The sequence below is a fragment of the Staurois parvus genome, unplaced genomic scaffold (assembly GCF_062004578.1).
Source record: "Staurois parvus isolate SC_StPar_1 unplaced genomic scaffold, SC_StPar_1.0 ptg000186l, whole genome shotgun sequence".
Lineage (NCBI taxonomy): Eukaryota > Metazoa > Chordata > Amphibia > Anura > Ranidae > Staurois > Staurois parvus.
Genome location: NW_028317982.1, coordinates 1,185,336 through 1,208,082, shown reverse-complemented (window position 1 = coordinate 1,208,082; position 22,747 = coordinate 1,185,336). Strand labels below are relative to the sequence as shown.

The 22,747-nt window shown below is 41.4% G+C and overlaps 1 protein-coding gene across 1 annotated transcript in view; it reads left to right on the top strand.

The window, feature by feature from the left end:
* The window catches only part of STK32B (serine/threonine kinase 32B), a 359,309-nt gene that overhangs the window by 256,914 nt on the left and 79,648 nt on the right, over positions 1-22,747 (top strand). The window contains exons 7-8 of the mRNA XM_089677397.1: positions 8,434-8,537; positions 13,478-13,594. Of these exons, the coding sequence (XP_089533523.1) occupies positions 8,434-8,537; positions 13,478-13,594 (221 nt within the window). The remainder of the gene's footprint in view (positions 1-8,433; positions 8,538-13,477; positions 13,595-22,747) is intronic.

Here is a 22,747-nt window from a genome sequence, read left to right as displayed (position 1 = left end):
CTAGTGAAAAAGAAAAAGGGATCCTCTAATGGCAGCAATGCCTGCTCACCTCCACACCCTGACCCACACAGGGCCAAAAGGCTATAATTCACAATATCAGGTCCTCTCAATTCCGCTCCTCATCAAGGGGATCATGGAATGTGATAAAGACTTCTCTCAAGCGCACCTTATCCACTCCACCTCCACTCAAGATGATATGCATAGGATACAAAACAAAGAGCCTTCCATAGTGCAGTATTTTATTAGTATAAACCAAATAAAACTACTATTGCACTCACATGTATACCCAGCAAAAAACGCCTGTCAGCACATCCTGTGGGTGTACTGCATGGTAACTGGGTAGAGCAAGATGGCCGTTGTAACCGGAAATGCGTCAACTCGTACCGGAAATGACGTACCGACGCGTTGCGTCACGTGCCTCGTGACTTCATCATCAGGCATTGCTGCCATTAGAGGATCCCTTTTTCTTTTTCACTAGAGTGAAGATCACGTGGGCACAATCACATTTGCATGGACTCTTTGTTTTGAAATTTCACAGATGATTTTTGCTGTATTATATATTGTTATTTATTATTTATAATTGGGTGGTATATAAATAACACGTGATGCTATTCTTATAATTTTGAATAATCACTATCACTTTTTGGATGTTCACTTTATTTAATGGTTTGTTCACTTTGCATTGTTCAAAAATATTTTCTAATTTTGGATTTTCCACTGAGCACTATTATGTTGGCAATATTAATTTAGTATGGTAGTATTGCACCAGCGTTAGATTAGATTGTTATAGCGCTTCACTGTTCACATATATTTTGAGTATACACTTATTGGTCTAAGTTGAGTGGCAGCAGCTATAAGTAGATTTATTATCATCTATTAAAGCGCAGGAGGATATCTACATTCAGTGCCGTCAGTATGACAGTCTCCTCCCTGATGCGTTTCATGCGCATGCACATTATCAAAGGGATTTACTAGCCCTAATATTCTGTAACACATCCTATAATATGCATAAATTAACAAAACACTTGATGCTAAAAGGAAACACTTGGACCCAAAAGGAAAATCATATAATTTGGACCACTGTTGCCCCAAACTCCCAAAACACATTGATTGTATTCTCCTTTTTAAGGCCAATAAAGGAACAGATACTACAAGCATTAACACGTTTTGACGATGTATACCATACACCCAGTGCTCACTGAATGTTTATTCATTAAACTTACGGAAAGTCAGCTGTGGCCATTGCCAACAAAATAGAGCTTAAAGAAATGAATTTTTACTGAATTAGAATGAACTGTCAGCTGAGCAGCACAGACAAATGTTCCTGTGCTTCAGCCCGACATATAATACCCAGCTGGTATATAAATGATATTATGTTTTTGAGCATTCATTTTTTGCAAATGTCTTCCCTTAAATATAGCAAAACATTTTCACTGTTGTCTGAAGACAAGTACAGTAAGTGACAGTTATGTTTGTTACCACTATGCCTGCTGTCACATTACATGATACTTATCAGTCAGGGCTGAATAGCAGCCATGGTGATTGCATGTCATGATGGGGGACGTAGACTATAAGGCTGCACATCCACTAAGCTGTGTGCAAACAGAAAAACTCTCACATTAGTCTAGTGTTCTGAAACATTTAACTCCATCACCATCTTCGCTCTGTGCAGGGTCAGGGGAAAGTGTGAAAGATCCATTATCTGTTCTTACGCAGCGCCATGTACCAGATGTGTACATACGTGATCATTATGGAGCCCTAGCCACCCACACAGTTCTTTATAATACATTTTCTATATATCCAATGTTTCTTTGCTTTGATATTTCTAAGCCCTGAATTTGCAATAGAATAAATGATAATTCAAGGTAAATACAATATATATCCCTTCAATGGATATATATAATTTATTTAGGGTCTGTGTCAATGGGTTTTTGTTTGTTTCAAGCAGGTTTTGCATTGTAATATAATGCAGTCCATACATGGTTCGAATTCCAAAAGAATTTTCTTTAGAAAATCAGAAACATTTTGTGCATTTTGTAATCCGATGGTACCACCATCCAACCAACCCTTTAATTCCGCTTCATGTTGCTATTGAAAAGAATTTTCGTGGCCAGGAATCTTCTTTTGTTTCCAGGTTACAGCTCATGCTCATTTCATTTTTGATTATATTTCTCACATGATTCTCCCATCATTGATTAGAAATGTTTGTTTTTCACTTGTGTGAAAGTTATAGCATCTAAAAATGGTGGTAAATACAGGTGAAACTCGAAAAATTTGAATATCGTGCAAAAGTTCATTTATTTCAGTAATGCAACTTAAAAGGTGAAACTAATATGAGATAGACTCATTACATGCAAAGCAAGATAGTTCAAGCCGTGATTTGTCATAATTGTGATGATTATGGCTTACAGCTCATGAAAACCCCAAATCCACAATCTCAGAAAATTAGAATATTACATGCAATCAATAAAACAAGGATTGTACATAGAACAATATCGGACCTCTGAAAAGTATAAGCATGCATATGTACTCAGTACTTGGTTTGGGCCCCTTTGCAGAAATTACTGCCTCAATGCGGCGTGGCATGGAAGCTATCAGACTATGGCACTGCTGAGGTGTTATGGAAGACCAGGGTGCTTCAATAGCGGCCTTCGGCTCTTCTGCATTGTTCGGTCTCATGTCTCTCATCTTTCTCTTGGCAATGCCCCTTAGATTCTCTATGGGGTTCAGATCAGGCGAGTTTGCTGGCCAATCAAGCACAATAATCTCACGGTCATTGAACCAGGTTTTGGTGCTTTTGGCAGTGTGGGCAGGTGCCAAATCCTGCTGGAAAATGAAGTCAGCATCCCCATAAAGCTCGTCTCTGGAACGAAGCATGAAGTGCTCCAAAATCTCCTGGTAGATGGCTGCGTTGACCCTGGACTTAATGAAGCACAGTGGACCAACACCAGCAGACATGGCTCCCCAAATCAACACAGACTGTGGAAAGATCACACTGAACTTCAAGCATCTTGCAGTGTGTGCCTCTCCATTCTTCCTCCATACTCTGGGTCCTTGGTTTCCAAATGAGATGCAATGAGTTGCTCTCATCAGAAAAGAGGACTTTGGACCACTGAGCAACAGACCAGGTCTGTTTTTCTTTAGCCCAGGTAAGACGCTTCTGACGTTGTTTGTTGTTCAGGAGCGGCTTGACAAGAGGAATACGACATTTGAAGCCCATGTTCAGGATCCGTCTGTGTGTGGTGGCTCTTGATGCACTGACTCCAGCCTCAGTCCACTCCTTGTGAAAGTCCCCAACACTTTTGAATGTCCTTTTCCTGACAATCCTCTCCAGGCTGCGGTCATCCCTGCTGCTTGTGCACCTTTTTCTTCCACACTTTTCCCTTCCACATAACTTTCTATTAATGTTCTTTGATACAGCACTTTGGGAACATCCAACTCCTTTTGCAATTACCTTTTGAGGCTTTCCCTCCTTATGGAGGGTGTCAATGATGGTTTTCTGCACAACTGTCAGGTCAGCAGTCTTTCCCATGATTGTGATTCCTACTGAACCAGACTGAAAGACCATTTAAAGGCTCAGGAACCTTTTGCAGGTGTTATGGCTTAATTAGCTGATTAGAGTGGGACACTTTGAGCCGAGAATATTGCACCTTTTCACAATATTCTAATTTTCTGAGATTGTGGATTTGGGGTTTTCATGAGCTGTAAGCCATAATCATCACAATTATGACAAATCACGGCTTGAACTATCTTGGTTTGCATGTAATGAGTCTATCTCATATATTAGTTTCACCTTTTAAGTTGCATTACTGAAATAAATGAACTTTTGCACAATATTCTAATTTTTTGAGTTTCAACTGTATACTGGAATTTTTATCTATTTTTTTTTTTTTACTAGTAATGGCGGTCGACTGCGACTTATATTGTGACTGTGATAGCAGGCAATATGGCACTTGGTGGGAACTTACTAACACTGACATCTCCAGTGACACGAATACTAGTATTAATGCTATACACTGTCAGTGTAGTTATGACACTGGCTGGGAAGAGGTTAACATCTAGGGGCAATCAAAGGGTTAACTCTGTGCCTAACAATGTGCAATGTGTGCTGCTATTACTAAGAGATGTGACTATTTTATCTCCCTGCTTTGCAGGGACAAAAAAACAGCCACATCTCTGCTCTCTGTACAGAGTCCTGTGTTGTTAGTAAACACAGGGCTCTGTGCTGTCATTTGCTAAGCTGATCAGCAGGTCCCAGCTATAAATCATTGGCCAGGACCTGCTGATGGACTTATGCTATGCCAAATGACAGCACAGATGGGGTGGCGGGCATTTCCACCCGGAAATACTGGAGCACATACATGTAGGTGATCCAGCGCAGAGTGGCACTACTACACACAGAGTGGTAAGTGTCAAGTGTGTCCTATTACTGATACACATGTTGCGGGCCAGTTTAGAAACAGACAACAGTGTTGGTGCGTGCATGGAACAGCGTGGGGATATCTACAGACGATTTCATGCACAAAACAGTGATGAGACGCTCAGCTGCAGTAAGAAATTTGATGGCCATATTCAGTGACGATCCCAGCCATGGTGGTTCCCAGCCCACAACAGTCATTCCTGTGAACATTTGTGAAAATTGCACAAGAGACAAATCTTTCTGTGGGAATGGTGAACACAATGATGACTAAGTGAAGCAGGATTTCCTAGGATGGTTCAGGTGTACTGAAAAATCTTTCTATGCTGAAGCTTTCTAGACATTAGTTAAATGCTGGGACAAGTGTATACATGTAGCAGGGGAGGATGTTGAAAAATAAATGCAGTTTCCACTCCTTGAAATTTGTTCTTTTATTATATAAACTCAAAAGTCCCGGTATGACATGGATGCCTCTCGTAACTATATCCACTTCTGGACCAGCGACATACTTGTACATCATTAGACTTTTGGCAGTTGTACCAGAGTGATGCTTGCAGCTGCAGGCATTGCCCCAGTATCGTTTTTTAGAGCTGGTGGATGGCTGTCTTGTACAAACAGTGGAAGGGAACATCCACCCCTCCCTGGAGCCTTCTGCTGCTCACTTTGGATCTCCCATCTCACCAGGAGTCCCAAGCGACCAGCTGGTGCATCTGCTGGCCAGAGAGTCAAAAAAAGCTGGAATAGGCTTTGATTGGCTCTCCTTTATTGTAAACCGGAAATGATGACCTGACATCACTTCTGGTTTACTCGGAAACTTCAAACACCATTTTTAAAAATCTGAAAGCATTCAAAAACTTGGTGTTTTGAATGCTTTAAAGTGCAGAGAATAAATATGGGGTCTCATAGGCTCCAGATCCCTTCATAAAAATATAATAATAAAAAAAGTTAAAAGTGCTCACCCCCCCCCTTCCCCTCAGGCTCAAAGGTGAAAACACACAACGGGGTCCCTCATGCACAAAAAACAGCAATTATCTCACACATGTGAGGTATCGTTGTGATCATCAGATCGTGGGCAGTAAACTTCCTCTGTAAATCTAAAGTGGTAACCTGTAAAGGCTTTTAAAGCGTCACCTATTAATAGTAAAATTTACACCATTTGTCGCCGTTACACGGGCGTGCGCAATTTTAAAGCATGATATCTTTGGTATCTATTTACTTGGCATAACATCATCTTTTAGATTTTACAAAAATTTAATTATGTATTCAAAATATATGCACGTGAACTTTAATGGCATCCTATTCTTACTCTGTAGGGTTCAATATTGAGTTGGCCCACCCTTTGCAGAACTCTGTGCAGGCCAGTCAAGTTCCTCCACCCCAAATCTCATCCATGTCTTTATGGACCTTGCTTTGTGCACTGGTGCACAGTCCGGTACCGATATCGGTGCATCCCTAATTCATATATGCATAAGCAAAAATCTTATTGTGTTTCATTCTCCTTTCACATTATTTGATACATGATTTGCTAAAAGTGACCACAGGTTTACCTTATTCAAAAAGGTAAAATAAATTTCACATTGAAAAGTGAACATGCTTTACTTCTTTAGGAGATCAACCCCGGAGTATAAATAAGATTATATTAGATGGATGTATTTTTGCTGATGTGGAAAGAGAAATGTGCAATCAATGACTATATATAAAAAAGTGGACTTCTCTGCCCCTGCCATTTTAGGTGTGACCCTCCTGTACCTAGTGGACCCGATTCTATGTATAACTACCTCTAAACATCATTTGTAACTAATGATCGGTCCACCACAATTTGACATTTTTTGGTTTGGGTGGAGGGCAACTGGATGAACCAGTCAGGAATACTGGCATACTGTCACTCGTGAGTTTGCATGTCAGTCTAGCCATTGCCTCCATCACAGAAGGATCTGAGTGCAGTAAACAGAGTGAAAATCTATGAACGCTTATAGAGCCAGGAATCCTGCTGATGGACAGGAGTGCCGGTGGGTGAGTCACTTCCCCAGCTTCCTCTAATAACTGAAGTTCTTTATGGGGACTGACACTTCCAGTTATCATTGGCACACCTTTTGAACTTTTAAATCAGGCTGAAAATAGTAACTGTTCCAGGTACATGTCATGACTGACAGCAGCAAGGACTGGCTACAAAATAAAATATGTACACAGTAGCCATTATAGCTGCTTGGAAACATTTTTTTTCTGTATTTAAGCTGAACATTTTCTATAAGGTTTAACAGTTAAAAATATAAAATCTCTCAGCAATTTGTCTGCAGCTTTAAAGCAGAACTCAGGGATTTTTTTCCCCATGCAGTGGGGCTGTGCTCGTTTTTTCCCTAAAAATGCTATACTTATCCGATCCTTCGATCCTCTGGAAAACTGCACTCCCCTACGTCTAGCGGTGGACTGTTCCTGACATCCTAATGTCCAGAGCCAATCTATGGGCGTGATGTCAGGAACAGTTCATGCACAAGACCACTAGCGTTGGAGGGGGGGAGCAGCAGGGACTGGTCTTGTGCTCGGAGGATCAGGAGATTAGGTAAGTATATCTCCGCTTTCCTCACTCCTAGACAAAAACGAGCAGTTAACCTATGCACAGTCCCACTGCATGGGATTTTGTTTTCTCCTGGATTTCTTTAAAGCATATGTGAACCCTCACCTCGTACAACAACCAATTCAGTTTAAAAAAGAAATGAAAGGCAAAACATTTATACATATTAAAGAAAAATTATAAATATCTTTTTTTTTGCAAGTGATCATATAATCTCTGTTCTCAGCTGCATATGTGGCTTGGAGAGGTACTAGGGGATGTGTCAGCAGAAGTCTTGATCATCTTCAGTACAGCCTGAATACTGATCACACAGGGATGGATGTGCTCTCATGCCTAGTGTGGTCAGTGGAACGCAGTAGAACTGGCATGATCACCAGGCATTGCACACAAAGGAAGCAATACATAGAGAACAGGATAATTTTGTAACACAAGTACATGGTACAACAGACACAAAATGAGGAATGTGAAATGTTGGGGTAACATATACTTTAAGAAATTCCCAGCAAAAATGTGCTACCTTTTATTCTCCAGTATTTTATCAATTCTATCAAAACATACATTAAAAATGAGTCATAAGATGGTTCCACATTTTTTCCAGATATGAGTAACAAGCACTAACATGGATGGTATGAAAATCAGAAAATGGCCACTGGATAACAAGATTCTTCTATGAATTCAATCTTTTACCTAGAAATAGTCTAATATTTGTGTAGGTTATTTAATACTCTCATTTTGCTATTCTTATGTGAGAGCTTATACACAGATCCCTAGAAGAATATTATCAAAATGACACAAATCACATAAATACACTGGTGCTCATTTAAATAATTGTTTGCTTTTAATAGTAATTTCAGTAATTTTTTAGTGTCAGAAAATAAAAATAAACCACTGATTGAATATTATGGGCTATGTCCCTGCCTAGTTGTGTCAAACAATTAATTATTTAGCTGTCTTTTCCATTTTTATGTCTAGTTTGACTTTTACTGCCTCAAAGCCTTAATAAGAAGTAATTCACAGGGGCGGACTGACAACTCATGGGGCCCACGGGCAATAGGGGGCCATTGGGCCCCTGTGTCCTTGCCCAAACTCAAAAAAGCCTATGAAAAAGGTACCAGGGGCATCTCATGGGGCCCTCTACTGACCCCATGCCCTCGGGCAGTGACCGAGTTTCCAAATGGTCAGTCCACCCCTGGTGATTCATGATATGTACCTATTTTTAAAAGCAATAAGTAATTCAAAAGTCATCTTGGGCAGTCAAAGGTTTTTGTATGAGATAACTATTATAATGTTGGTAGATGAGGTCTCTTTAATAACATGCCTACAGTATTATGGTAAATGGAAGTCTTGCAGTGGCTGAAATCACCCTATGATGCATGTATATCTAAATGTATGTTATCATTTTAAACACAGAATGTTAACCTTGAAAATCTCTTTTGTATTTAAGCACCAGAAGTGTTTCAGTCTTTCATGGAAGTGGGACCAGGGTATTCCTATCCTGTGGATTGGTGGTCATTAGGAATTACAGCTTATGAACTCCTGAGGGGTTGGGTAAGGCTGCACGTTCATATGTCATATGATATTATTCACTATATTGTGTTTTACTGGGCCGAATGTAAGATTATACAATATTTTTTGGTAGATCCTGCCTTTCATGCTAAAGTGGTTCAAAAATATAAATAAGCATAAATTCTATTAGGAGGCTGAGCAGCAGCCGGGACCGATAGTCATAGGGGTCAAAATTGGCTTAGGGCTAAGAGGCTCTGCAGATCAGTTCCCTGATACCTCCCCCTCGTCTAGAGACTTGGAGAAGTCTCTAGAACTCAGTGGGCAGGGGTGAGGAGGAGCTGGTCTGCACTCTTAAGGGATCTTGGCCAATCTTCAAGCAGAAGGTTTGGCATGAGGTCAGGACAGCATTTAACAGTGAATGAGCCTGCTCAGTAGCAGGAGAGTTCGGGTGCAAGATTTGAGAGCAGGAGCTGGAGTGTGGAGCCTGGGAGGAGGCCCAGGGAAGGGGCCAGATGGAGGAAGGAGAGAGGACTATCTTTGGAGCTAAGGAAGGAGCCAACTCAGCAGAAGGCCTGAAGGCAGCTACCAACCTGCAGCTTGCAGAAGAGGGATAGTGAGTACTTCTACACCCCCTGGACTGGAATAGGGGAGGGGACATTTGGGTGGGAAACCTAACTAGCCCTCAGCTGGACTGTTTTTTAAAGCTGCAGCCTCTAGATCCCCTTGGTCCAGGTATTCTTACAGACAGCTTGATAGAAGAGGACTATCTGGGATTTAGGGTGGTACACCAGGAGAGGATGGATAGCTCTCCAAGAAGAAAAACCCTTCTGAGCACTTCTAGTTCCAGGAACTTGTCCTCATTTTAACATTGGGCATCCCATGTATCCCTCATCCCCATCCAAGTTCAAATCCCCTAATAAAATCCAAAAAATACACATTTAAGAACTGTTTACTGTCTCGAGTGCAAGTCTGGAGGGGAATGTATCTTGCTTGACTGTGCAGGACTATAGGGGGACCCACATCTTCAGCAACTCCTAAGGGGGTAGTTCTACATTCCTAATTATTGTTGGTCTTAAAATCTACACAAGGTACTAGTGACATGTTGGAAAAACACTTTCACGGTTTGTGTCAGCTGTCCCTTTTAGCTGCTGTCCCATTCATAGCAAACTTTTTCTTTCTGCTGTACGGCTTCCCTCTTAACAAAATGGGATTTTATTTCTCTTATTTCAGGGGGTCGTATTTTTTTAGTTTTTATTTATTTAGGGGGTATATTGTGTTTTTGTATGGTAATGGGGCCTTCATTTTATGTGAAATGCTGGGTGCTGTATGTAAGTCCAGCTAATTTTAAAAGAAAAAAAAAAATTCACAACCATATATAAGCTACCAGGAACAGTATTAAGACATCCACAAAGCATTTTATTGAAAGGTTTTGTGTATTTCCAGTGTTGTCCTTGGAGCCACATGAAAAAGACCTCTCCTCATTACAAGGTTTTTATTTTGTGGGGGGGGGGGGGGGGGGGTTTGCATTGGTACAACTCCCTCGTGGCAGGACCCAGATTGCCATCTCTTTTTTTGGCCAAAGATTGCCATCTAGCTCTAAAAATGGCCAGAACTTAACATCAAGATTTGCACATCATAAACTATAGTGGGATTCAGGTTTGTTGAATTTTAAGTGAGATTTGCAACCCCTTGAAGAAATCAAACATAGCAGATTCACCCATTACCAAGGGCAAACTGACAACTCATGGGGCCCCCGGGCAATAGGAGATCATGGGGCCCATGTGTCCTTGCCCAAACTCAAAAAAGCCTATGAAAAAGGTACCAGGGGCATCTCATGGCACCCCCTACTGACCCCAGGCCCTCGGGCACTGCCCGAATTTCCAAATGGTCAGTCTGCCCCTGCCCATTACTATTAGAGATGCAAATGCCAGCTGTCCAAAAGAACACTCAAATTAAGAGGAATAAAATAGTACATGCAGGCAAATAAAGTGTACCTGTGCCCAGTCTATGGACATTAAAGTATTTGAATATTCTCAACAAGCTACTTTAATGTTGACAAACCTTTTGTACATTGTGTGGAAAAATTACACATTTGCCTTATGTTGTATTTTGTCAAAAATATATATTGAAAATAAATATTCAAAACAGAGCAGTAAAAATATAACAATCATCCCACTCTGTGCTAAAAAAAATAATGTCCCCTATTATTACAAATGTTTGTTAAAAACAAATTACATTAAACAGATGAAAAAATGAGAAACAAAGCTGCTATACTTAAAAACCCAAACAACCTATATAGTATGAAGCCCAAAAAAACTTCACATAGTAGAGCGCTATAGTCTCACGTCAGTAAATTTGTGCAAAAAAAATAAAATCAAACATAAAATAGCATGTCCATTTTTTAATCTTGTCCACAAAAATACATATAAGTGCTCAGATAATAAAATCATATCCATATACAAACACAGGCTATATTTAGTGAAACTCCCAAAATGCCAAAACGAAGAAGATTGCTTCTTGCTAGTGCAGATAATGTTCCAAGTAAAAAAAAAAAAGAAAAAAAGAAAATTCACCCTGTGGATATTCTTTACATTCAAGATAACTGCTTTTAAATCAACTGTGATCCCCTTCACCAGACACAAGGACTTGCACTCACCAGAATAACATGCCTGTCTTTCTCAAGGTAAGCATGTAAGCTCAAACAACCATGGGGAGTCATCCTCCATTGCCTGTGTGGGCTGCTATCTCGGGCTTCCAGGGGTATATTTCACCTTTAAGAAGAAAAGGTCTCACATAGTGTAACACCATTTATGCAAGAGATTTAATTGAAGCCAAACATGTATACTCACATTTGGTAAAAGGTAAAAGGCAAAGAAGCACAATCAGTCCAGTATAACTGCAAATAGTAACAACAGCGCCGTCTCATGTCCAAATATAATGAGTGGTTGCTCTGTGTGCAGATGCTGCTGGACTCTGGCACTGAGTAACTCTGCTCACACCACCTAGGCTTTTCTAACGCGTTTCGTCATGCATTAACATACCATATAGCATCCCAGGCCTTGAGATCTTTAATTGATTGTTAGGATAGACATCGGGGCATCTTGTATACAATTGATAATGAGATCTGCCAGCACAGTACAGACAGTGTTAACGTGGTTCTAAAGGCTCAAAGTTTTTTTACCTTCGTGCATTCTATGCATGAAGGTAAAGCACCTTCTGTGTGCAGTGGTCCCCCCAGCCCCTCAATCCTTACTGAGCCCCTTCTGATCCAGCGATGTTCATGATAGCCTCGGCTGTATGGGGACTCTCCCTCCTCATTGACTGAGACAGAAACTGGAGCCCATTGGCTCCTGCTGCTGTCAATCACAGTGAGTGAGCCAATGAGGAGAGAGTAGGGGGGTCTTATGGACGCATATAGCAGCAGCTAGAGATCGAGCATGCAGCGATGCCCCCAGGGAAAGTGGCTTTCACTGGGTGCACTGCTCAAGGGGGAGGATCCAGGAGAGCCACAAGAGACCTGAAACAAGACTACTGCACAGAGCAGGTAAGTATGACCTTCTTGCTATTTTATTAAAAAAAAAAAAATTAAGCTTTAGTATCACTTTAATTATGGGAAACCTTACACCAGTCCCCTCCTTAACATTTTATAGAATGGGAAAGCTAGGTAGGATCTTCAAGCAAGTAGAAAGCAAGCAATACAGTAAGAAGCATTGATTTTAAGTCATGCAATGTGAATGGGAACATGTATCAAATATAAAGTAGGTATTATCCCAACTTGGCTGCAAAAGTGGAAATACACTTTAAACTATTGATTTAGTGTCCGTACCATTTGTATCCTTCTAGCTCAAAACTATGTGGCTATAATCTAAAAATTGTAAACAATTAAACAGAGTTAAAGTTGTCTATTTATTTTATAAAAATGTTCACTCATATGGACCTCAGAAGTTATTGTATTGTATTTTAACACTGGGATATCAGAAAATGTGAACTGGCCTAATTTAAAGGATTTACTGTCAGCACAACTTTGGGAATGTAGAATAAGCTACTTTTTTGGGAAGAGTAGCTAAGATAAAGATTCAAATATTTCTGCCCACATTTCTGTTATTTACTGAAAAAGTAAAACATAGGGGTTGAATTTTGATAAGGTTACTACTTCTTCAACCAACCACCTAGTAGTTAATCCATTTTGTTGTGTTCTGATCATTTAAAAACAGGGCTGTATCTATCAAAGACAAAAACAAATATATAAATATCATTATCTGTGTTAAATGATCTAAATGTATGATCATGAAAAACTAAGGAAATATTTGGTCCATCAAATTTTGACTCGTAAAGACTAAAACAGACCAACTATTTTGTGTCTCCCAGAGTTTAGCAAGGCATTGGTGTAAGAACTGAATCTCAGTTTTCCGACTTTTCCTATAAGTGTGACAATTAGGTTGGGAAACTCCCATGTATAAAGAGCATGCAGTACTATTTTATGGTGTTTTAGAACACAAATCCTTGCTCCTGAGGCTCTGTAACCAGCTTGAATAGCCCCTTTCCTCTATGAGGCCCCCTTCCTGTATGTGGTGAAGTATCAGGGATCTACTTCAGTACAACCAGCTTGCCCATAAATGCATCGAATCTTGCTTGGTCCTTGCTGATCCGGTCAAGATCCAATTCTATGGCCGGCCTAAAACATTACGCTACAATGAAGGTTCATTGGGGTGCCATTCAGAATGAAAGGCAGTACATCAAAGCACATAATGTGCATTACTGTCTGTTACAGTAATGAGTGGGTTCTTGCAACTTACTGGTATGAAAGGGTTCCAAGAACTTTGTCACTTTTTTGACCTGGAAGCCTAAATAAAAAAGTAATGACTGATATTTTAATGTGTTTAATTGTGAACTGTATTTTGATGAGAACCTAATATATTTAAATAAATATATTCAAAAATTGTTCTCACTGCAATCATCTGTTTATGTTCCTATTTTTCTAGAGGCCTTATGAGATTCACTCTACAACTCCAATAGATGACATCCTTAATATGTTCAAGATTGAAAGAGTGCATTATTCATCAACATGGTGTAAAAACATGGTGGCGTTACTCAAAAAGGTAATGCTAGCTTTGGTACAGCAGTTGCTGAATATCAGTAACCAACTATAGTGGTAATATGTTTAAGGGAACCCATCAAGGTGACTGTTATCTGCAAGCACATCTGTGACATTACACAAACAAAATCAATAGGGACTCTTTTTCCCCAAGGACTTTATTCTGTAGAAATTGTCCTTTAAGTAAAGGTTGCAGACTTAAGCAGCTTGATGAAAAAGCTTAACTAAAAAAATAAATGAAAACCCTATAGCAATAGCCCCTTAAAATGAATCTGTGGCCAGGTTATGAATATTTAAGTATAAACCTACGTATAACAAGCAGTAAATTAACTTTAAAATAAGCCCTCATTGACTTCTGGAGCTATGTGAGTATATTATTATTATTCATTACATGTAAATACGTGAATGGATTCACTATAAAGAGGACCTAAACTGTGACAGCTATGCTCAGAATTTTCAGGCAGAGGGCAAAGGACTAGAAACCATGGTGGCCTGTGGTCCCCTGCAGCTGATCTTTCCCCATTACTGCTTACCGTGCCTTATTTAGCACTGTGTCTCTGTGTGGAAGTGGCCATCTTGACTGAGAAACAGGGTTTGCTTCCTAATTTCTAAGCTCCCCCTGATGTCTTTTGATCTGATGACTGTCAGGGGAATATTCAAGAAGCTTCAGGAGAAGTACACAAAGCATAGACCCGCAGAATGAATAAAGCAGTAGCAGGGAGATCCTTGCACTGCAGGTACTCAGGTACAGCGAAGAGAACATATGTCACTTCAGATCCTATGAGGCAATGCTACTCACACAGCAGATCCATACCTGGGAACATGTGGAAATTTTAATTCCTGAGATTGGGGCAGATCAGAGGGTACAGCAAAGCAGGACACACTGAATTTAGGGTGCTGTTAATTCTGTTAAAAGGTGGAGGGGCTTAAATAAAGTTCTGCAGACCATTCGATTGACAATGACAGTGCACCTGGCTACTGCCTATCCACCATCCCATTTACATTAATAGAGTCACCTGTAGGTGACAGCCAAGTGCACTGTTGGTGTCATGGGAATGGTAGATAGGTGGGAGCCAGGTACGTTGTGTGTACACCATTGCAGTAACAACAACTGCGTATGTTAGTTGACATCTATCTATCCCCTACCATTTTCATGAAACATCAAGTGTATCTGGCTGCAACCAAGTAAGTGACCAATATTCCTGTATCCCTTGCTGGCCAGTCCAGACCCTCCACATGCCCACTACGACCACCTCCTAGGCTACAGCAGGCACCCCCCCATGCTAAACTTTTCCCCTGTTGCTGGTGGTGCCCCCCCAATCAGGAAGCTAGTGGCAGCACTCCCAGAGACCTACGGCCATCCCTATCCTCCATCGGACTCTTCTGCTCCTACACAGCACCCATGCCTTATCTTCTCTAGACTTCCAGTAATTGCAAAGCACTCACAAGAATGACCTCCCGCAGGAAGGTTGTGTGTTTACAAACATCGCAGATGCAGCACCAGCGCTTAATGAGGGACTCCTCCTTCAATTCTCTCTGCAGGGGTGCTGACTTACAGTTCTGCATACATGACTTAGAGAAACTGACCTCAAGCACATTGTGCTTTGCTTATAGTTTACATCTTCAGAATGGGAATTCTGGAGATTTAAAGGATACGTTCACTTTTTTAAAAAAAAATAATAAATGCACATTTTTTGTAGGTTAAAAAATGTGCATTTTTAAATTTTCTTTTTTTTCTTCTTTGGAGCCTGTAAAGCATTGCACCAGTAATCAGTGGATCTCTGGTGCCATACAGGTCTCCAGCAGACTGTCAGTTTAATCTTTGTGCTCATACCCCTTATGAGCAGACAGTTTACCACAGACAGGAAGAACATTGAGAAGAAGTAGCCGACATCTGCAAAGGATATCAGTATTTGTAGTTCATTCATTCACATAACTCTGTGAATTTCAACATTTTTTCAAAAACTGAAAAGCTAGTATGGGGAACTTTTCAATGTACGGCTGTCACAAGGAGGGGGTCGGGCAGCAGCTTCAGCAGTGGGAACATGTTACATGTTCCTCCCTAAAAATAGGTGGAACTTGTACATGTTCCCAAAGGTGAACTTATCCTTTAACAATTTCAGCAATGACCCAGCAACTAGATCAATTCCGGCATTGTCAGGTCAGTCTCAGAAAGTTCCTAGATACCCCATACCAATTTGAGGCTACAGAACAGGAGTGCCTAGGTACAGGAGATGCACTGCTATTTTATTAAGAGGAATTCAGGAAAAATATATTTTTTAGAATCCTTTTTAGGCACAATTAACATTTCTAGATGTTTCCTAAAAAAATAGCAAAGCAGACCTTCTTTAAACTGGTATTCTAATGCTAAACATACTCCCACCCCCATTCTAGGACTAATCTATGTAACCCTGTAAAGGAAAGATCTGGATACTGAACTATTATGAAGCTGCTCTGGTCCGGTCTCCAGCAGCAACTTCTGTGTTCAGTAGAGAAAGCTGACAACGGCTGGGAAATATCTGGGAGATGACATCACCCATAGACTTACTATGCGGCATCCGTTGTCGGTTGCCCCTCCTCTACACAGATGCCTCCAGTGACACTTATCCTGACACTGGACCTGAGCAGGTTCCAAATAGGTAAATATGCAGATCTTTTCTTTACAGGGTTAAATAGGTTTAGAATAGGGTGCCTTTCTGGTTTCCTGACTCCCAAATGCACCAGAAATGAAGATGCTTGTTTGAAGCTTTCCAATAGACTTAAAGAGATCCCAAGAAGGAAAAGATACAGTACCTTGGCTAATGAACAGGATATATTTATTGGATGTAAAAAAGAAACATAACAATGCACATCCCATAAATTCCCTACCCCCACCGCCTGCCCTCACCCCCACCCCCAAAGAAAACCCCCCCAGAAGGTACAACCCCATCCCAACAAATACTCCCCACCAGCACCCCTCGAGGACATCCGACCCCAGAGCAGACCCCTCCTCCCCTCCCCCTCCAACACAACCACACCCCCCCCCCCCCCCAATCTCAGAAAGAGATGCAGGTGACAAGGGCCAGCCCTCCACACCTCTCCCTGTCCTCCCTCACTGCGCAGATGGAACTTCCCTATAGACCATGTTAGATGAAGCTGTAAACAATATGATACGTAAGCAAGTGTCAATTCCTGCTACAGAAATACTGTAACCCAGATCTCAGTAAGCCAGCAATGATATCAGTTCCACAAAGTATTCCAATGGAAAAAAACAGCAAGGCAACTGTGTGCCACATAAAAGTTCTCATGTAACTCAGTCTGTAGTGTGCTCTGATTCTCCTGTATTCAGAAGACTGTGATCAGAGCTTCTAAAAGCACACATGATCGGCACTGAACATTCCCATAGACTTCTCAAAATGCAGTGCACCTGTAGCACATCACATCGTATGTAAAGGGGAACAGATTTCATGTGCTTTTGTTGCACTTGAAAAGTGCTGACAAAAGAACACCGATGTGGAAGTGGTATAAAATTCCTTTTGTAGGCAAATTTTTAATAATGGCGGTAATAAGTCATTGTTAGAAAATATTACTTACTAGTAATTATTGGTAAAACAGTCAGTAAAGTTTGGTGTTGGAGAGGAAGATGGTTTATTCTTTACTTGCTTATAGCAAAAACATTTTTAACTTTCAGCACAACACAAGCTACACAGGCCTAATAAATACCTGGATTTACATACTGGAAGGCCATATCATCACTTTTGCTATTTTTACCCTTTTCATTATGCTGAAGTTCGATTTTGACAAAAACTGTCCTGAGTATAATAAATACAGGGGAAATGTACATCAAATTATGGTGCAGTCTGGTGAATTTACATGAATCAGAAATTCAGCCAGCTTTCACAGACCTGTCTCTAAATGAGGAAACTGACATTTACAGAATATAGCTCAACTCTTCCTCCATCCATTCTAATTTAGCTGGCATTTTTGACTACAGGGAAATTTAAAGTGACAGTTGGCAGTATCTTCCTATGGGATGACTGAACAGAAAATCATTTCATTTGCCTACATTTCAAACATAACTAGCTCTGACATGTTTCAGAAATGTTTACATATTATGTTAATCCACGTATGTTGTTATGCACTCCCATCCTATAATTCAAATTGTAATTTACTGTATTTTGTCCTTTAAAAGGAAACTTTAAAGGTTTGGGGCATGTTTGTAAATGTTGTATAAGGTTTATATTTGTTCAACTTGATCTTTATAAAAAATAATAAAAACAGATTATACAGTTTGATTTATTACAAAAAAATCTTTTACTATATGGAGCACCACTTATGTTGTAGTCACAGAGCACTAAGTTCTTATTCCCAAGTCATTTATGTGACAGCTGTGGCAAGAAACCAGTGGATTCCTGAAATTGTAGTTAGAGGTAGATGCAGATAGTTGTGGGTGCTCAGCCTGTACAAAGGAATGACAGGCCGGAATAGCAGTCATAGCTGTTAGTGGGTGTTAGGATGTAGTCGCAGATGGATTAATTACCTGCAGTTAGGGGCAGACAATTACCCCTGGAACGATGATCATCACCACTGACAGTGGAGCCTGCTGTCATCCTGTCATTGCTATGTACAGGCTGAGAAGCTGCAACTATCTGAATCTGCCTATAAATCCAGCTGCAGGAATCTGCTGGATTCTTGCTTCAACTGCCACAAAAATGCCTTGTGAATGAGGCCTCAACATTTTCTAAAGAGAGAGCATAGCAAAAGCTGTTTACCTTCAGACTTTCTCTCTCTGATTATAACTCAATACAGTCTAGCTCTGAACAGAGCAGAGTAGGATGGGTCACTACTCTGACTTAGTGGGTACAATTCAGACTGAATTGCAACTGTGCAAATGTTTTGTCCTCTGTAGCTGCAGGCACTGTGGAGCAAGTTATCCTCAAAATGTAGAGCAGAAAAACTTTTACAATCAGCAGTTCATCTCATCCTACTATTGAAACTGAACTCCAGCCTTACTTTTAATCTTGCACAGTTGTACTGTACTGAAATAGCTTATTGTGATTTTGCTGCATGCTATGATCTTCTCACAGTGTGCATCAGAATCTGCAACGTCAGATTATTATTATTATACAGGGTTCTTATAGTGCCAACAGTTTGTGTAGCGCTTTACAAAATTAAGACAAACATTTCAGTTACAATACAATTTGGTACAAGTGGAATCAGAGGGCCCTGCTCATTAGAGCTTACAATCTAAGGGGGATGGTCAAGTGATACAAAAGGTAATAACTGTGGGGGATGAGCTGATGGAGAAAGTAAAACCACAATGTATTAGTTAGAAGCAGGTTAGGCTTCTTTAAAGAGAAGGGTTTTCAGGGATTGTCTAAAGATGGATGGATAGATTAGGAGATAGTTGGACAGATTGGGGTATAGAGAGTTCCATAGGATGGTCGTAGGTTGGGAGAAGTCCTGGAGGCAAGCATGGGAGGTGGTGATAAGGCAGCTAGAGAGCAGGAGGTTTGGGAGGACTGAAGAGAGTGGTTTGGTTGATATTTTGAGACCAGGTGTTAGAGATCCAGGTATGACCAGAAATGTGTGGGAACACAGGTGTAGTCAGGGCTGGAGAGGTGGAATGGTCAGGTAGGCCGTTTGGTACTGTTAAGCACCGCCTGGCGGCGTCTCTAGCAGCCCACAGCACGGGTTCCTCAGGGCACGGGGTCTAAGTCCCAATCTGCTTATTCACCAGGGCCTCTGATGGTGGGGATGGACTTGGAGCAGACTGAGACCAGGTCGCGACCCCTGAGTACGTCCGGCAATGGTAGAGAGCGTCGTCACAGGTGTGCGGGGAAAGGAGCCTGACGTGAAGAGGCTGGCAGACCTGGTAACAGGGACAGATCGGTGAGGGATGGATGGATGGATCGCCTGGGTAGCGTAAGGCGTAGTCAGGCAGGCCAGGTCAGCAACGTGCGGGCATCGAGGTACCGGAGAAGCAGGCAGAGAATGGCCAGGGTCACAAGCCGGGTTCAGTAACTCACGGGCAGCGCAGTACAGAGGATCAGGCAGAAGGATAGTCATGCAAGCCAGGGGTTAAACAGGAGACGGTCAGCAGGGTCAGGAACAATGCAGAGGTCGGCAGCAGAAGATTCACAGGATACCAGGTACAGGGGCTTATGGGAAACAAACACCAAGGCACTTATTGCAGGCCTGGTCCTGCTTAAATAGACCTCCTGCAATTAGCCTCAGGTGATGGCTTGATTGCAGGAGTGAGACCCTGGCTGCTGAAAGCACCCTCTGGTAGGAGCTGGTACTGCAGCCCACAGAGCAAGTGAGCCACAGCACCACCAGTAGTGAGTCCATTCCTGACACCAGGATAGTGATGTAGCTGGGGGAAGAGTTGTGGATGGCTTTGTAAGTTGTTGTTAGTACTTTAAATTTTATTCATAGGGTGAGCGGAAGCCAGTGGAGGGATTGACATAGAGTGGTACTAGACACACTGAATGGCTGGTAAGGTAGATGAGTCTGGGAGCAACATTTATGATGGACTGAAAGGTGGATAGCCTATGTAAAGGTAATCCAATAAGGAGGAAGTTGCAGTAGTCGAGGCGAAAGATAACCAGGGAGTAAGTTAGAAGCTTTATGGTATCATTGGTTAAATAGGGGTGTATTCTGGAGAAGTTGCGGAGGTTGAGGTGGCATGATTTGGACAGGGATTGGATATGGGCCTGAAAGAACAGTTCAGAGTCCAGTGTCACCCCTAGAACCCTGGCATGCTGGGACAGACTGATAGTTGTACCATTGATTTTGACAAAGAAGTCAGGGGAAGGGGCATGTAGGGAAGGAAATATTATGAGCTCAGTGTCGGATTGATTGAGTTTGAGGAAGTGGTGTGACATCCAGTCTGATATTTCTTTTAGTAAATCAATGATACATGAGAAAACTGAGGGGGTGAGCTGAGGGGTAGAGAGATAAATTTGGGTGTCAGCAGCATAGAAATGGTATTGGAAACCACAGGAAGCTATCAGCTGGCCCAGGGAAGAGGTGTAGATTAAGAACAGGAGAGGTCCAAGGACAAAACCTTAGGGGACCCTAATGGTAAAGGAATAGGAAAGGAGGAAGTAGAGTTGTAAGTGACACTGAAGATGCAGTGAAATAGGTAAAATGCGAACCAATGGAGAGTACAGTCATGGAGACCAGGGAAATAGAGTTTTCTGAGGGGGAGGGGGTGGTCAACTGTATCAAACACATCAGAGAGGTCCAAGAGTAAGAGTACGGAATAGTGACCATTGGTTTTAGATGTTAGTAAGTAGTTTGTGAGTTTTAGAACAGTTCCACACTACATTCTCTCACACTCTCCCCCTACTTTCCACACTACATTCTCTGCCATTCTCCCCCACTGTCCACATTACATTCTCATGTTTCTGTAGAGTGTTGCAGGGAAAATCTAGACTAGAGGGGATCAAGAAGGTTATTCTTGATGAAGTGGCAGCTCAGCTGGTTGTAGACTAGACGTTCAAGACGTTTGGAAGTAAAAGGGAGTAAGGAGATGGGTCATAGGCTGTTAAGAATGGTGGGGTCCAGTGAGGCATTTTTATGTATGGGGGTGACTAGTGCATGTTTTATAGGGTTGGGAAAGATGTCAGTAGAAAGAAAGAGATTGACTGTATGAGTTAAAGAGTTTAGGATAGAGCCAGAGGGTGACTGAAGTATTTTCAAGGGAACAGGGTCCAGGGGGCATGTGGTTAGGTGGGCACTAGAAAAAAGTTTAGTGACTCCCTCTATAGTAGCTGGGTTAAACAAGGGAAGTGGTGATTGTGCAGGTGGGCAAGGAGTGTAAGGTGAGGGAGATATCTGTACAGTGGAGATCTCCTCACAAATTGTATCAGTCTTCTTTTTGAAGTGATTAGCAATCTCCTGGGCAGTGAGTGAGTTAGTGGGTTGAGGTAATGAAGGAAGAAGTAGAGAGTTAAAGGTAGAAAAGAGTTGATGAGGACTGTGAAGTAATAAGGTAGTGATCAGAGAGAGGAAAAGGAATGTTAGAGAAGTTGCAAGGAGTGTGTGTCCATTGTTTTAGGTCAAAAGTAGGATAGAAGTAGCAGGAGTGTTAAGATTAACAGGGATGTTGAAGTTACAGAGAATGATTGTGCAAATTTCAGAGGAGAGAAAGAAGGATAGCCAGGCAGAGAAGTCATTAAAGAAGCTTGATGTCCAGGAGGCCAATAGATCACAGCAATTCTCAAAAAAACTGAAGAGAACAGATGAATACAGTGAGCTGCAGATGAGGAGAGGGACAGAGAGGGAGGAGAATGAAGGACCTGAAAGTGCTTTGAGGGGATAGGAGGATACCAACTCCCCCTTGCTTCTGTCCACTAGGCCTGGGAGAGCGAGCCCAGAGAACATTGATAGTAATGAATCAGCTTCAGTTAGAGGTGGATTTTGAAAGCAGCATAGATTACCCCTGCTTGTCAGATAGCGCTCACCACATTTCCTGACTGTAGGCCATCCAGCCTTACTGTGCCTGGTCCACATTTCATCTCATTGGATTTCAGTGCTTTCAATCATGGAGGTGTTATATTACAGCATAATGTAGGGTGGCCAGCATGCAAATAAACCCTATCTAGAACTAGGGATGGGAAGGCATGGAAAAAAAACTGAAAAATTGGGGGGAAAAAAACAGGTTTTTTTCCCCTTTTTGTTTTTAAAGCCGTTTTTGTTTTTTTCCGGAACTATTGGAGAAAAAGAAAGAAGTGTAGAACATGTTCTTTTTCAATTATAAATAATATATCTATGACATGGTATTCACACTATATAACACTATATAAAGACTTTAATAAAACATTTGAGACTTTATGTAAAGTCCTACATTATTGCAAATTCTCTTAGCGGAAGACAAGGAACTCCTGAAATACAATTCAAGTAACACTGTACTTCTCAATGCAGTTCTCGAACAAGAGAAATATGCATTTATGCCACTAGGGGAGGCAGTGCAGTGGAAAGGCTCCAGTTTAGTTTACTTGTGGGCTTCATATTGTGCCTCCTGGGTGATTGTTGGGATCAGGGCTTTTTTCCTCAGAGATTAGGTGCAGGAACTCCCCCTTCTGAATCACCTCTCAGTCCCCATCCCTCTACCCACCTCCAAGCGCAGTCCCTTGCTTCCAACCCTACCCACCCCAGTACTGCTCCTTAT